This window comes from Hydra vulgaris, chromosome 09, assembly GCF_038396675.1.
Source record: "Hydra vulgaris chromosome 09, alternate assembly HydraT2T_AEP".
In the NCBI taxonomy this organism is placed as follows: domain Eukaryota; kingdom Metazoa; phylum Cnidaria; class Hydrozoa; order Anthoathecata; family Hydridae; genus Hydra; species Hydra vulgaris.
In genome coordinates, this window is record NC_088928.1 from 36,562,766 (window position 1) to 36,576,494 (window position 13,729).

Below are 13,729 nucleotides of genomic sequence, written 5' to 3' on the forward strand. Positions count from 1 at the left end.
GATGAGGCTAATTCTATTTGTTACCGCAAATATCAAGTATTATACATTTTATGGTTTTATCAAATGTTCCGCAATTTAATTATGCTATATTATAATCTAAAAAGTTGTTGTTTGTAACAGTAATTATATGTGTGTGGATACAAAAGTTGTACCGCACAAACTTGTTTACAGATTTACAAAATATTGGATCAGCACATGGTGAGGCTAATTCTATTTTCTCCGCTGTAATATTCCATGACTATCTGTTTTAGAAAGAACCCCAATAAGTTGTACTTTATCAATACTAGAGCTTGAAATCATTAGCACTAAGCGCTCAACATTTCTATTTTCACCATAAAAATACTCTTTTACTAACTTTGTATCAAAATGAACACAAAGTAGTTTTCCCTGGCCTATTTTAATAAAATCTTCCTTTATTTTCAAACCATTATCAAAAAAATTTTATCGACATTTCTTGCCTCTTTAGTGATTTAATTGTTTGATAAAACTTTTGCTGCACATCTTTCACACTTATATCAAATAAGCACTTTATTTCACGTCTGAAGTTATCTATAGTACTTAAATCTTGTGGTGTTTTACATGATCTGAATTTTGATAGCTTCTTTCTGCGATCTTCCAAGCACAAGATCTTACTTCTATATAAAGAAAACAAAGTTGTAGTGCTATGGTAAGATTCTTAGAATAACGTAATAAGATTCTTTCTCTCTCTCTCTCTCTCCTCTGTATATATATATATATATATATATATATATATATATATATATATATATATATATATATATATATATATATATATATATATATATATATGTAAAGTGCCTTTTTTTCTAAAAATAAAGGTGCCGGAACTCACCTGTATTTTTCCTTATATTTCAAAAATGAAGCAGAAATTAATAATTTAATTTATAAATAATTTTTATATGTATAGCTGTTGGTAGGCTCCCCCGTACATCATACCCATAAAGGCGGGAACAAATATAAGAAACCGTTTTCCAATAAAAGATGCTTTTTTTCCAATAATGGCAGACGTTTTTTTTTTGGATAAGGGGTGAGTGGAGGAGGGGTCAGTCACTGTATATAAAATACAAACTTTACAAAACTTTAAACTTTCATAACAAATCCCATAGTTTTTGCAAATTTTCGTTGGACATATCCTCTCGTCTCCTTTCATTGCTCTTAGTGTCTACTGCTGAATGCCTTCCGCTAAGTAACCATGAAGGATCGAAGCTTGTTAGCGGCGGTCCCACTAATTTAATGAATAACAACGTTGAAGCTGTTTTTACCATTAATGAAGCCCTTGTTGGTGTGATGATCAGATTCATCTGTGAAAACCCTCGTTCGCATTCACTCGTTCGCATTCACTCGTTCGCATTCACTCGTTCGCATTCACTCGTTCGCATTCACTCGTTCGCATTCACTCGTTCGCATTCACTCGTTCGCATTCACTTGAGGAAATGGGAATAGTATGTAGAGCGTGTACCAAATGAACTAAATTTTCAGGATATGTTTTTTCTGCCAGGTATTCACGGAATCCACGAATCATTTTTCTTTCATCTGTATCATTTTTCTTTCAACTGTAATCTTAACGACAAATTTCTGATTTCAGTTTCTCCAAATGTCACTTGGTTGTTTATGTTATCAGGCCAATGATTTCGATCTAAGATGCTACCCACTGAGCTTAATTCAACATCTTTGTCAGCAAGCAACCTTTTTTAAATTGACTCTTTTAGTTTTATATAAAAGACGTTAGGATTAATAGCTGAATTGTTTTTGGAATTTTTATTGTGAAGTAAAACTCCGTGAAAACAGAAATTCTATGCTGAAACTAAAGCAAATTTGTAATAGGGACCACCATTATTTCTTCTTTCTTCGAATACTTGAACAAGAGCTTTAAGTTTTTGATTTGCTTTGAATAGATCAATATTGCGCTCTTGCAGGTCCAAACACAATTCTAATAATTCTTAGAGAGCATCACACATTAATCCTAGATTCATTAAAAACTCTGTTGATGTAATTTTTTTTTTAAACCTGCATAAGTGGATTTTTTGTTTTTGTCACTTGCAGGATCAACCATCGCTTCCTCAAAATGTTTCACAAGCGCTTCGTAATTTTCCCATACTGCAAAAACTGAACGGAAACTAGATGACACCCAACGTGTATATTAAATTCGACCAATTTTCAGCAGCTGAATATTAAGTAATTCTTTGAACGTAACTCTCTGCTTTTTTTTGGGGAAGCTTGATACACGTCGTAAAGCTTATCAAGAAATGATTTGAATCTGTTAATACATGAGATATCCCTAATAGTATCGCCTACTGATAGTTCCAGTCTATGATTAGCACAATGCCAAACTATAACAAAAGGAAACTTGTTAGTGATTAATTTAAAAACGCCACTTTTGCACCCTAACATCACTGCTGCGCCATCACATGCTACAGAAAATAAATAATTTTCCAAATATTCATCTTTCATCCCATAAGAATGAAGACATTCAATTAAAGCAACAAATAGTCCTTTAGCCGTAACACTTTCAAGCTCCACTAAATCCAAAAATAAATTGATTGGTGAATTCATTCCGCTGCCTTTTACACAGCACCGAATGTACACTATCAGTGTTGATTTTTGGTTTATAGTGGTTGATTCATCAATAATTATCAAAATCTTACTCTTTGACTTTATGACTTCTGCAATAATATTGATCCTCATTTCGTTACCTATATGATTGACAATATTAATGCATGCGTTTGTAGAATGAAGAATACGACCCATTTCAACTCCATTAATTTCTTAAAGATCAATTTCCATTTCAAAATTATTAAAAGACTGATTTCCTTTAGCAACTTTATATGCAGTTCGAAAAATGTTTGCTGTTACAATTTTCTCACGCGTTAAAGATTTTAAGATATTGTTTGACAGAGTTTCTTTTTTAGCTTCTTCTACCATCTTTAATTAAGCTTGATGTCCTACAGATTCTTTGTGATCAAATATTTTCATACGTAACGAACTTAACTGTTGCTTTCTATTTTCACCATAATTAAAAATCTTCATTATTGAACCATTCTATAGATATTTTCATTCCCATCTTAGTTTCTACGTCAAGTGTTTTCACTTTTTGGCAGGTAGTGCAACCGAGCTTTTTTTGTCGAAAACAAAGCCACTCGTTTTTGGAACAAAACTCTGTTTTTTGCTCTAAAGTCCAGCAACTTGGCTAGCTATAATTGGTGTCATTGTATGCAGAAGGTAAATCTGACGTGGTAATTTTGATTCCTTCTGTTTATTTCGCATTTAATTTGATTTTTTTCTGAACAGGGGAATCCACCGAGAAGAAACTGGTAACTTTTTTCATAATTAGTTTTGCGTTATTTTGTTTAATTGATATTTTTTATATCAGTATTTAAATATATAAATTAGGTTATAACTTTGAATTTAAAACACTAATAACAGGAAATTCATTAACGATACAACAAAAATTACTGTTGCAAATACTGTTGTAAAGTTTTTGTTTTAAAAATAGATCTTATTTAAGTTGCGTGATGTGTTGTGAAATTAATATTTGGACAAACACTGCACAGAAACAATAGAATTTCTTAAAACATTTCTTAAAAACGCGAATGGTTGTGAGATTAATAATTGCTAATCTCACAACCATAAGCGTTTTCAAAAAATTGTATGTTTTTCCGATTATAATCGGAAAAACAAAAAACTTGGCGTCTTAAAAAGGAACGTTATTAAGAAAAGATAAAAATAAATTAAATTCTTCTCGAGCAAATTTTAAAACGCAGCGCTGTAATGTTTTCAAATCTGCAAAGAATGTTTAATATTTAAAAACGAACTATTTTCATTATATAATAACATGAGGAAAAAAATGTTTATATAAAGCAAAAAAATTATATATATCAAAAAAAAGGTGCCGGAACGCCGTATTGGTGCGTTCCAGGAGAAAAAAAGCACTGTAATTATATATATATATATATATATATATATATATATATATATATATATATATATATATATATATATATATATATATATATATATATATATATATGTATATATATATAACCAACATAATAAAAGTAAAAAATAAAATAAATTATAGCAGTAAATTTAGATAACTACATGGGTTTGAATCTATTCTAATTAAATATTTTCAAGATATTATTTTTTTGATCTTTATTCTAGCTATATTTTTAAAATATTTTATCCTAATTATACATTAAAATTTTATTAATTTATTAATTATACATTAAAATTTTTTTGAATTTTATTCTGACTATACATTTATGAAATGTTGTTAAACTGCCAAAGTTGGTCAATGTGTCCCTGCAAACAAGTTTTGCTTTTAAATCATTTAGTTTTTTTGTTGTTTCAATAAACAGGTTATTACCATCTAGTTAACCAGTAATATTAAATTCTATGCAATAAATGTACCATTAATTGCATAGAATTTAATATTGCTTGTTGTGTTTTTTTAATTTCATAAATATCAACCTGAAGTGAAGAATACAATTTAAAACTTTTCCTATTGTAGCACTAGTGATTCAAATCAAATCAAATATATTTTGAAATAAGCTCAAGGAAGTTTAAAAAAGTGCAAGTACTAACATAATGTTAACCTGAATATACAACATAACGTTATAGATAATGATTGAAATAGTAATAATAACTGATATCAACAATGCTAGTTATTATAAGTCATTGAACTTGATATTTTTGCAAAATTTAAAAAAATGATACAAAATATAACATAAACAGTTCTCATACTTCTTCCAGAGCATATAACACATGCCAATATCTTAGAGTTTAAAAGGAAGCTTAAGAAAGTTGATGAATTAGAATGGCAAATAGAAATTTGAGTTTATCAAGTAAAGAATTAACTTTAAATATTGGTAATGTTTACAGACAGGTGGATCTCAAAAATAAAAAATTAATAAAAACAGAGCAACTCTGTCATGTATGTAAATAAACTTTTATTAACTACGCCAGCTGCACTGACTGACTACTACAGCTGCACCGACTGACTACTTCAGCTGCACCGAGACAATACTTTCGATATTTTTCTTCTTTCTTTTGCTCTTATGTAATTCTTTTGCAGCGACATTAAATAAGAAGTATCAATAAAATTAATTACTATTAGGTTATAATGTTATAACATAATAAAATTTAAGCCTCAAAATCGATTTAAATACATTTGTCAGTCACAACAACTAAACTAGTCATGTGTTTAGAAACTAAAGGGTATGGTCCAGTTGGGAATGACATTGACATAATATTCAATTTAAATATATAATAAAAAATAAATAAAAAAACGTTAAAGTCCAAAATGTATATTTTTCAAAAATTATTTTATAGCTTTGTATTTCATAATACCTGCCGCAACCACTAACATCAGTCAATCAGTGCATATTTAACTGCATAAAAATAATTATCTTATTTGTTAAAGCCAGTCAAGTTTAATGACTTACTATATTAAACATATATATATATATATATATATATATATATATATAAATATATATATTTTTTAAATATTTGTATCATACCACCTCTTCTTCTTCTATTCTCCAGCGATAGTAAACCCAACTTTTTTAATCTCTCTTCATAGCTATATCCTCTTAAACTTTCTATTTTAGTAGCTCTCTGTTGACAACTCTCTAATTTATCTTTATCATACTGCCAATAAGGATTCCAGATGGGAGCTGCATATTCTAAATGTGGACGAACTAAGGCTATAAACAAGAGTTTCGTTGTTTTTTCATCTAATAATTTAAAAGTATGTTTGATCTGACTTAGCTTTTGATTTGCTTTATTTACTACTTTTTTTACATGGTGTTTCCATCCTATATCGTCAGAAACCTAAATTTTTTTCCATACTTGAGTACACTAAGCTTTATTGTTCATTGAAAATTTGTGTTGGTTATTTCCAATTACCATAATCTTACATTTTTGCTGGTTGAACTTCATCAACCACTCATTAGGCCATTCCATTAATACGTCTGTATCTTGTTGAAGTTCAATTATATCATTATCATTTTTTATTGCTCTAAGGATTTTCGTGTCATCAGCAAAGAGTTTACAGCCTGGTTTTATTTTATTGGAGATATCATTGATATAGGCTACAAATAATAGTGGTCCAAGTACTGATCCTTGCGGTACTCCACTCACAACTTCTTCCCATCCAGATGTATTATCTCCTATCACCACTCTTTAAAGTCTGGTTTTTAAAAATCCTTGGCACCAATCCAACAATTTTATTTAAAACCAAAAGCATTCAGTTTTAAAAATAATCTTTCACGATCAACCGAGTCAAACGTTTTGGCAAAATCTAAAAACAAAACTATAACATCCCAACCATTGTCTATTGAATTTGTGATGAAGTCTAGAGACTCCAATAGGTTCGTCACACAACTTTTATTATTAACAAATCCATGTTGGTTTTTATTGATTAGCTTGTTATCTACTAAATATTTCATCATTTTATGCTTAATTATCCTTTCCATGACTTTACAAACTACAGATGTTAAAGATACAGATTTGTAGTTGCTAGGGTCTAATTTGTTACCGTTTTTAAACAGCGGAATGATATTAGCACATGACCATAACTTTGGGAGTTTACTTGTTTCAAAGGATTTATTAAGTATTAATGATAGTGGTTTGGCGAAAGCGGAATTGCACTCTTTAAGAACTTTTAAGTGAACTTTGTCCATTCCAGTTGCTTTATTAGTATCCAATTTGCTTAGGTATTTCTCTACAACAGAGATATTAAAATCTGGACTTCTACAGAAAGTTTGTGTTTCTATATCTATGATTGGAACAAATGAAGCTTGCGGCTTGATGAATACCGATGCAAAATACCCATTTAGTGTATTTGCAATTACCTTTAAACCTGTTACAATACTACCGTTTTTTAGTTGGATCGCTCTTATATTCTCTTTGACTTTAGTTTTATTATTTATATATGCATAAACTTTCTTGGGGATAGATTTCGAATTTAAAGCAAGATCATATTCAAATTTTTTGATTCTCTGATTAACCTTTTTTTTTAATGTCTTGTTTATCTCTTTGTATTTTGCAAGTAAATAAATGTCTCTGAATTTCTACCATCTGCATTTGAACCTTTTTTTTTTTTCTTTCGACAACGCTTTCAATTCTTTATTAATCTAGAGAGGTTTTGTGTTGGTTTAAAAATTACCCACTGTAAAGATCGGAATAAAAAGTTTACATTCATCTTTGTAACGGCTTAGCCATTTTTTTGTAACATTCGTTTATCTCCAAACCTTTAAATTCATCGTTCCAGTTTATAATTTTAAAATAATTATTTAGTTCACAGAATTTCCCTCGATTGTAAATGAACTTGTCTTTTTTGAAATGACTGTAGTTAAATCTAATAATGCGATGACCGTTTTTAATACCCCTGAATGGTGGAAGGTGTGCCAGTTTATAAACTCTATTTTTATTTTCAGTCATAATCAAATTAAGTACATTCGTTTCATCTCCTATGTAATTTTGGAAGGTTGGTTTAATCACATTCTGATGCATGAAGCAATTATTTAAGCATTCTAAAAATGTTTTGGCTTTGTTATCAGACTCACAAGTTAGTTCGCCATAATAATCCTCCGTCCAGCTAAATTCGTAGAAATTAAAATCTCCACAAATAAGGATTCCAGTATATTTATTTAATAGTTTCTTTAAATAAGCAAGTTTAATAGACTTTATGATGTTGATACAGTTACTTATGTTGCTATATCCGACTCTGTAGATACTACCACATAATATTTTTTCATTTCCTAATTCAATAACACACTAGATTTGTTTTATAATAGGGTTTTTTAAACATTTTTCTGATATTTTATAAGTCACTGTATCGTTTTTTATATATATACATACTCCCCCATCTCTACCAACATCTCTGTCTTTTCTAAAAAAGGTGTACCCATTGATATTAGTTACTGACTCATTTTTCAACCAGGCTTCACAAATCATTACTACAATAGCTTTGTTGAGTTAATAACTTTGATAATTTCATCGAACTTATTGTTTAATAAAGTTGTATTCAAGTATAAGCACGTTATTTCACTGAGTTTAAATCTTAATCTTGATGGTGCTTCAAATATTTTATTGGTTTTTGATTTCAATTTTCTGCAACAAATCGTTTCTGATAACGAATCGAAATGTCGAACTTTTATCTTCTAGTTTATTTAATATATTTCTTTCACCAAGTAGAAATTTAAGGCTAGCTCTTTCTCTATATGTTAGATCTGGATCAATAAATACTTTATTGATCCAGATTTTATATGCTTCGATTTTATTTAACTCTCTAGCAACACTTAAAACTTGTTTCTGATGAATTAACTTGTTCAATAACTAGTGTTCCTGGTTTATTTTTATCCCAACTGCTTAACCTGAAATGTGTAGCAATATTCAATTTTTCTAATCCAATAGCATCGAACAATTCATCAATACTTCCATCGTCATCTTCTTTGAATTCATGTCTTCTTTTTTGGCTCAATTCCTTTAATCCAAACACTAGTACATTTTTTTACTTTTTTACTTTTTCTTTTTGTTCAGCTGAGATTGCATTATTTATTCTCGTTTCTGATTTACTGATAGGAGGTGCTCCTTCGCTTGTTTTCTTAAAAAAAGTACTAAATAGCGGTTGTTATTAATTGCTTCTTAATAAGTGTACTAAATAGCAGTATTAATTGCTTGAGTTGTATCTTTTGATACTACCATCATCAATACTTTTATAAAGCATGTGCTTAACTATGCTGCCATCTTTAGGCCGCCATGTTTTTGAATGTTTTGAACATTTTATAAAAAGTTATATTATAATTATTATATCTATAGCGAAATCCAACTTTTAAAAAAAGCATTACAAATTTTTTAGTAAATAATTGAAGAAGATGCACTTGTGAACTTTTATAAATATTTCTATTTCTTTTTGAAGCAAAATGTGTACCCAAAAATAAGTTTGAAAAATCGTCACTTATGGCCTTTAACATCTTATATATAACTGCAGTTATAAATACATTGGAAATTTTCGTATTTGAAAATTTAGCTCCAGATACGGAAAATATCCGTACATAATGCGTCCATACATCTATACATGGATATACGGATTCTTTCCGTGCAAGTAACAGAATATTTTTCTGTTTTTTAACGTAAATTTTTAACAGTGTAGAGTTAATGGGTGCTGTCTTTGAGCATTTTGCTTATTAAAAAGTTTATGTAACGGACCTCAGAGTTTGCATTCATTTCAGCACAAATAAAGAATGCTTTTAGTTCTTGCCAATTCACAAGCAAGTTATAAAAACACTTTCCTCGAACAAGATGCAGAAAACTTTTGAAAAGAGGATGGGGCATTCATCATTTTGATTCCCATGCGTTCATTATTTGGATTCATACGTTCAAATAGTTTTTCGTACTCGTTTCGACGAAGAATGCTCTTGTTAAAAAACCGGGGAACCTTGCTCAGAAGAAAGCCGACTAGAGGTGGAATTGCATTTAAAGCATTTTGCACCAGAAGATTAAGAGAGGGACAAATGCACCTCATCATAATACAGTTAGACAATTTAGTTAGTACACGAGACCAGACTGAACTATGGAAAATGGCTTTTATTCAATTTCTTTAGAAATTTTTTCTTCTAGAGTAGATGAGATGACGTTCTGGATAACTTTAGTGCACTTAGTGTGGTGGAGTTTTAGATGTTCCAGGGGACTGCCTACAACAAACTTAGAAATAATTTCACACAAATGGTCAGTAGTTGAAATTGCTGAGTGACAGCAGATACACATAAGAAGCTGAATGTCTGCTTTTTTGTTTACATCTGAAATTTTTACTTCACCCGTAAAATTAATCTTCTTTTGAAACGGATTCAAGGTTTTTTCACTTTTAATGTGTGAAGCTGCTTTTTGATGTTGCTCTAAGCTACCTTTGTGTGGGCGTAGATTAGTGCGGCAGAGGCGACAAAAAGGTTTTTTAGATGCATCAGAGCTTTTTTTTACCCAGGTAAATGTCTTTTTCCCACATACTTTGATAGGAGAGTTTTCATATGATTTTTTGTTTGGCATTGTCAATTTAAAGATGCTAACCTAAAAGAAAAAATCAAGTGTAAGCTACAACTTAATAACCAATAGGTATGAGCAATTTTTAAGTTAGATATTTCAAAAAGAAAACAAAGATTAATTAGTTGTTATTTGATTAGTCACAGTTACTAAATTTTCAATATCCGCAGAAAGATTTAAAACTCGTTTTACCTTTTTTAAGTAAAGTATTTTGCTTTAAATCGTCGTTTTAAATGCCAGATTTTTCTAATATTTTCCGCAAATGCAATAATTTATTGAAAAAATTTATTGAACGAATTCAAATAAATTGTTTTAACTTGTTGAAATTCATGAGTGAGAGTTTATTCATGCTATGAATTTTTTTGAGTTTATTTAATAAGCCGTAATGAAAAAAATTTTTACTCATTTCGCCTTTTTTTTCATTCATATTTTCATTCATTTTTGTCTATTTTGCTCTATTTCACATTTTTTATGAAACAAAAAAGCAAAAATTGATTTAACAAAAAATAAACCAGAGTTAAACCAGATTTAATAAAATAATGCAAAAAGAAAAAAACCAAACACTTTTAAGAAAAAACAGATTTAAACCAGATTTTCTAAAATAAACCAGAAAAAATCTAAAGTAAAACCTAAAAAGAAAACAGATTTTAGAAATCTGGCTTAAATAAACCAGATGGCAGCCCTAATGCTACGTTGCTGAACAACAAACATTTTGAAAATTAAAACAAACATTTTTTATAGTTTTAAAAATATTTCTATAACTGTTTAATAAATATCTAAATAATTGTTTTTGTTATCCATTTTTATAATGGATAACAAAAACATATATTTTTTGATACCCCATATATTAAAACAAGAATATAATCTAAAGTTAATAAAAAATCATTTTTTTACTTTAAAAGTTATTAAAGTTATTAAACAAAAACGGGTTTTTTCTACTCTGTACCACCCATTAAATGAACTTACAGGTAAAGTAAACTATATTTTAAAAAAGTCACTATTTAAACTAACTAGTAAAACTTCACAGCTCTCCATGTTGTTATCCTTAAATACTAACAACTAGAAGGTGTGTTTTCCACAATTTGTAGGTTTATTGTATTCCGAACATACTTCTCCGCTAAAGTTGTAAAAAGTGCTCGTTGTTCTTTTAGGTTCCATAACTGGAACGATTCATTTAATATTGTTACAACATTCGCTCACATTTCTTCTTTAGGTTATGTAAAATAATGATGCAATAGTTTAAATTTAATTATATATTTAATTCTTATTTATATGATATTTATTTATTATTTATTAATTATTATATATATTTAATTCTTAGTTATATATTTAATATCTAAACTATATATTTTTAAATAGTACATACCTTTACAAAAATAATAAATTTTACAGCAAATAGAAGCATTAATTATTAATAAAGTAACGTATTATTAGTTCAACTGTTCAGCTATACGTTTACTCGATGTAAACGTTTACAAACTATTTGAAAATAAGTAGTGGTACTAGGCACTGAAAACAAGAATATTTTTTAGTGCAGCTTAGTTAACTATGCTGCAATAAAAATTACTCTCATTTTGTATTATAAAATTTTGTAGTATAAGCAAACTAAGCCAATTATTTTAAAATAGACTATGTTTAGTTACACTTTAAAGCGTTTACTTCAGGATGCAGAAAAAAAAAATTTATACTTAAAAAAAATGACTTTTTTGCAAAGTATTGGTTCACAGAAACGATAGTGGAGTGAAGCAAAAAGTATAACTAAGTACTTCATATCAATCTAGGTAAAACTAATTTCTACTTTACCTATAACTTGATAAAATAAGTCACATAAAAATTTGTATATAAATGCGTCAGTGTTTCTCGTTAGAAACTCATGCATATGCAACTCATTTAAATGCAAAAATTTGCATATAAATAAGTTTCTAGTGTCGAGAATAATAAGATGTAAACAATAGAATTGAGTATGATGCTATTATATAGAGCTATTAATAGAGGCTAAACTTGGTGCATAGAAATTGACAGCAGCTAAAGTGGTAAAATTCTTCAATGATTTGCATAATTTCTTGGAATACCACAACTACAGTGGGGTGCAAAAAAAAAAGTCATACTAACATTTTTTCATGATTTTTAGTACATAATGTATAAGGAAGAAAAACTAAAAAAATTGGATGTGGTAGTGAAAAACCTTAGACAGAAAAGGTATGTTTGCATATACACTAATATTTATTTCAATAAAATCTTTAAAAAACAGATTAATACATACACATTTAATATTTTAGAAAACAACTAACATATATAGAAATTGGACAAATTATTGAAGCTGCTGACCAAGGAGAATCTCACAGAAGCATTGGAAAACGTTTCAAACGACAAAACTCAACTATTAGTAAATTGGTGAAGAAATATAAGCACACTGGTACAGCTGAAAGGTCTGTTGGATCTTGTAGAAAGCCTAAAACATCAAAAAGGAAGATCACTATATTCTTAATGCCGTCAAAAAAGATCATAAAATCACATGTTATGAGACAAAACTAGAATTGAACCTTACCAATATCTCAAAATGGGCAATATCTTGTCGAATAAAAGCATCAGGTTTTTTTCTTCTGGAAAGAAATGAAAAAACCTTTTATTAGTGAAATCAATCTCAAATAAAGATTAAAGTGGTACATTAGGCGCAAAGATTGGACATGCGAGCAATGGGCTAAAGTTATTTGGAGCCATGAGTCTACTTTTATGTTGTTCCATAATAGTCAATCTCACTGCTAGAAATTAATTGGGGAAAAGTTCAATCCTTAAACATGCAAGGCAACCATTAAACATGACAAAATGAATAATGTTTGGGGCTGTTTTAGTGCACATAAAGTTGGAAAGCTTTACCGGGTGGAGGGTACCATGGACTAGCATTTGTACCACAAAATCTTAGTTTATCAACTTGGACCAAGTACAGAAGAACTTTACCCTAATAATGACTATATCTTTCATCAAGATAACGATCCCAAACATACAGCACGGTTGAATAAAAGGTATCTGGAATTGAAATTGATTTCAGTTATGTCATGGCCAGCACAGTTTCCTGATTTAAATCAAATAGAAAATCTTTGGTCTATTTTGAATAGAAAATTGCAAGATCGTCGGGCAACAAATGAAGATGAATTGTTCCAAAATCTTCTTGCTGGTCGGAATGCTTTACCAAATGACTTATTAAAAAGACTTGTAGAAAGTATGCCTTCTAGATACGCAAAAGTCATAAGAAACAAAGGATGGCCAATTAAGTACATATATAGCTTAAACTTGAAAAATACTTTAGAAATCCTATTTTCTTTTCATCACATGTAATTTACAATAATATTATATACATTTCTTTAAAAATTGTCCTGAATTACTTTTATTATATGACTTTAAGAGATTTTTTAATGTTTTTTTTTATCACAAAATTGAGTGGGGTTTTTTTTTGCACCCCACTGTATATTGGATGTTGATTTAGATTACCCTGAATATTTACATGATGAGCATAATGATTATCCACTTGCACCTGAAATATAACTATTGATAAAGTTATAAAATTAGTACCTAACATAAATAATAAGAAAAATTATATAGTACATTATGAAAATCTTAAATTTTATGAAAGATTAGAATTGAAGATTACAAAAATTCATAGAGG

At 29.0% G+C, this 13,729-nt stretch overlaps 1 protein-coding gene across 1 annotated transcript; it reads right to left on the reverse strand.

The window, feature by feature from the left end:
• Positions 1-210: 210 nt before the first annotated feature.
• Positions 211-10,071, reverse strand: LOC136085442 (uncharacterized). Its single transcript, XM_065806747.1, has 7 exons — positions 9,727-10,071; positions 8,335-8,512; positions 6,263-7,060; positions 5,932-6,194; positions 5,544-5,856; positions 2,289-2,786; positions 211-392 (listed from the first exon to the last, which is right to left on the reverse strand). The coding sequence occupies exons 1-7, from the start codon at positions 10,069-10,071 to the stop codon at positions 211-213; spliced, it is 2,577 nt and encodes an 858-aa protein (XP_065662819.1).
• Between the last annotated feature and the right edge of the window lie 3,658 nt (positions 10,072-13,729).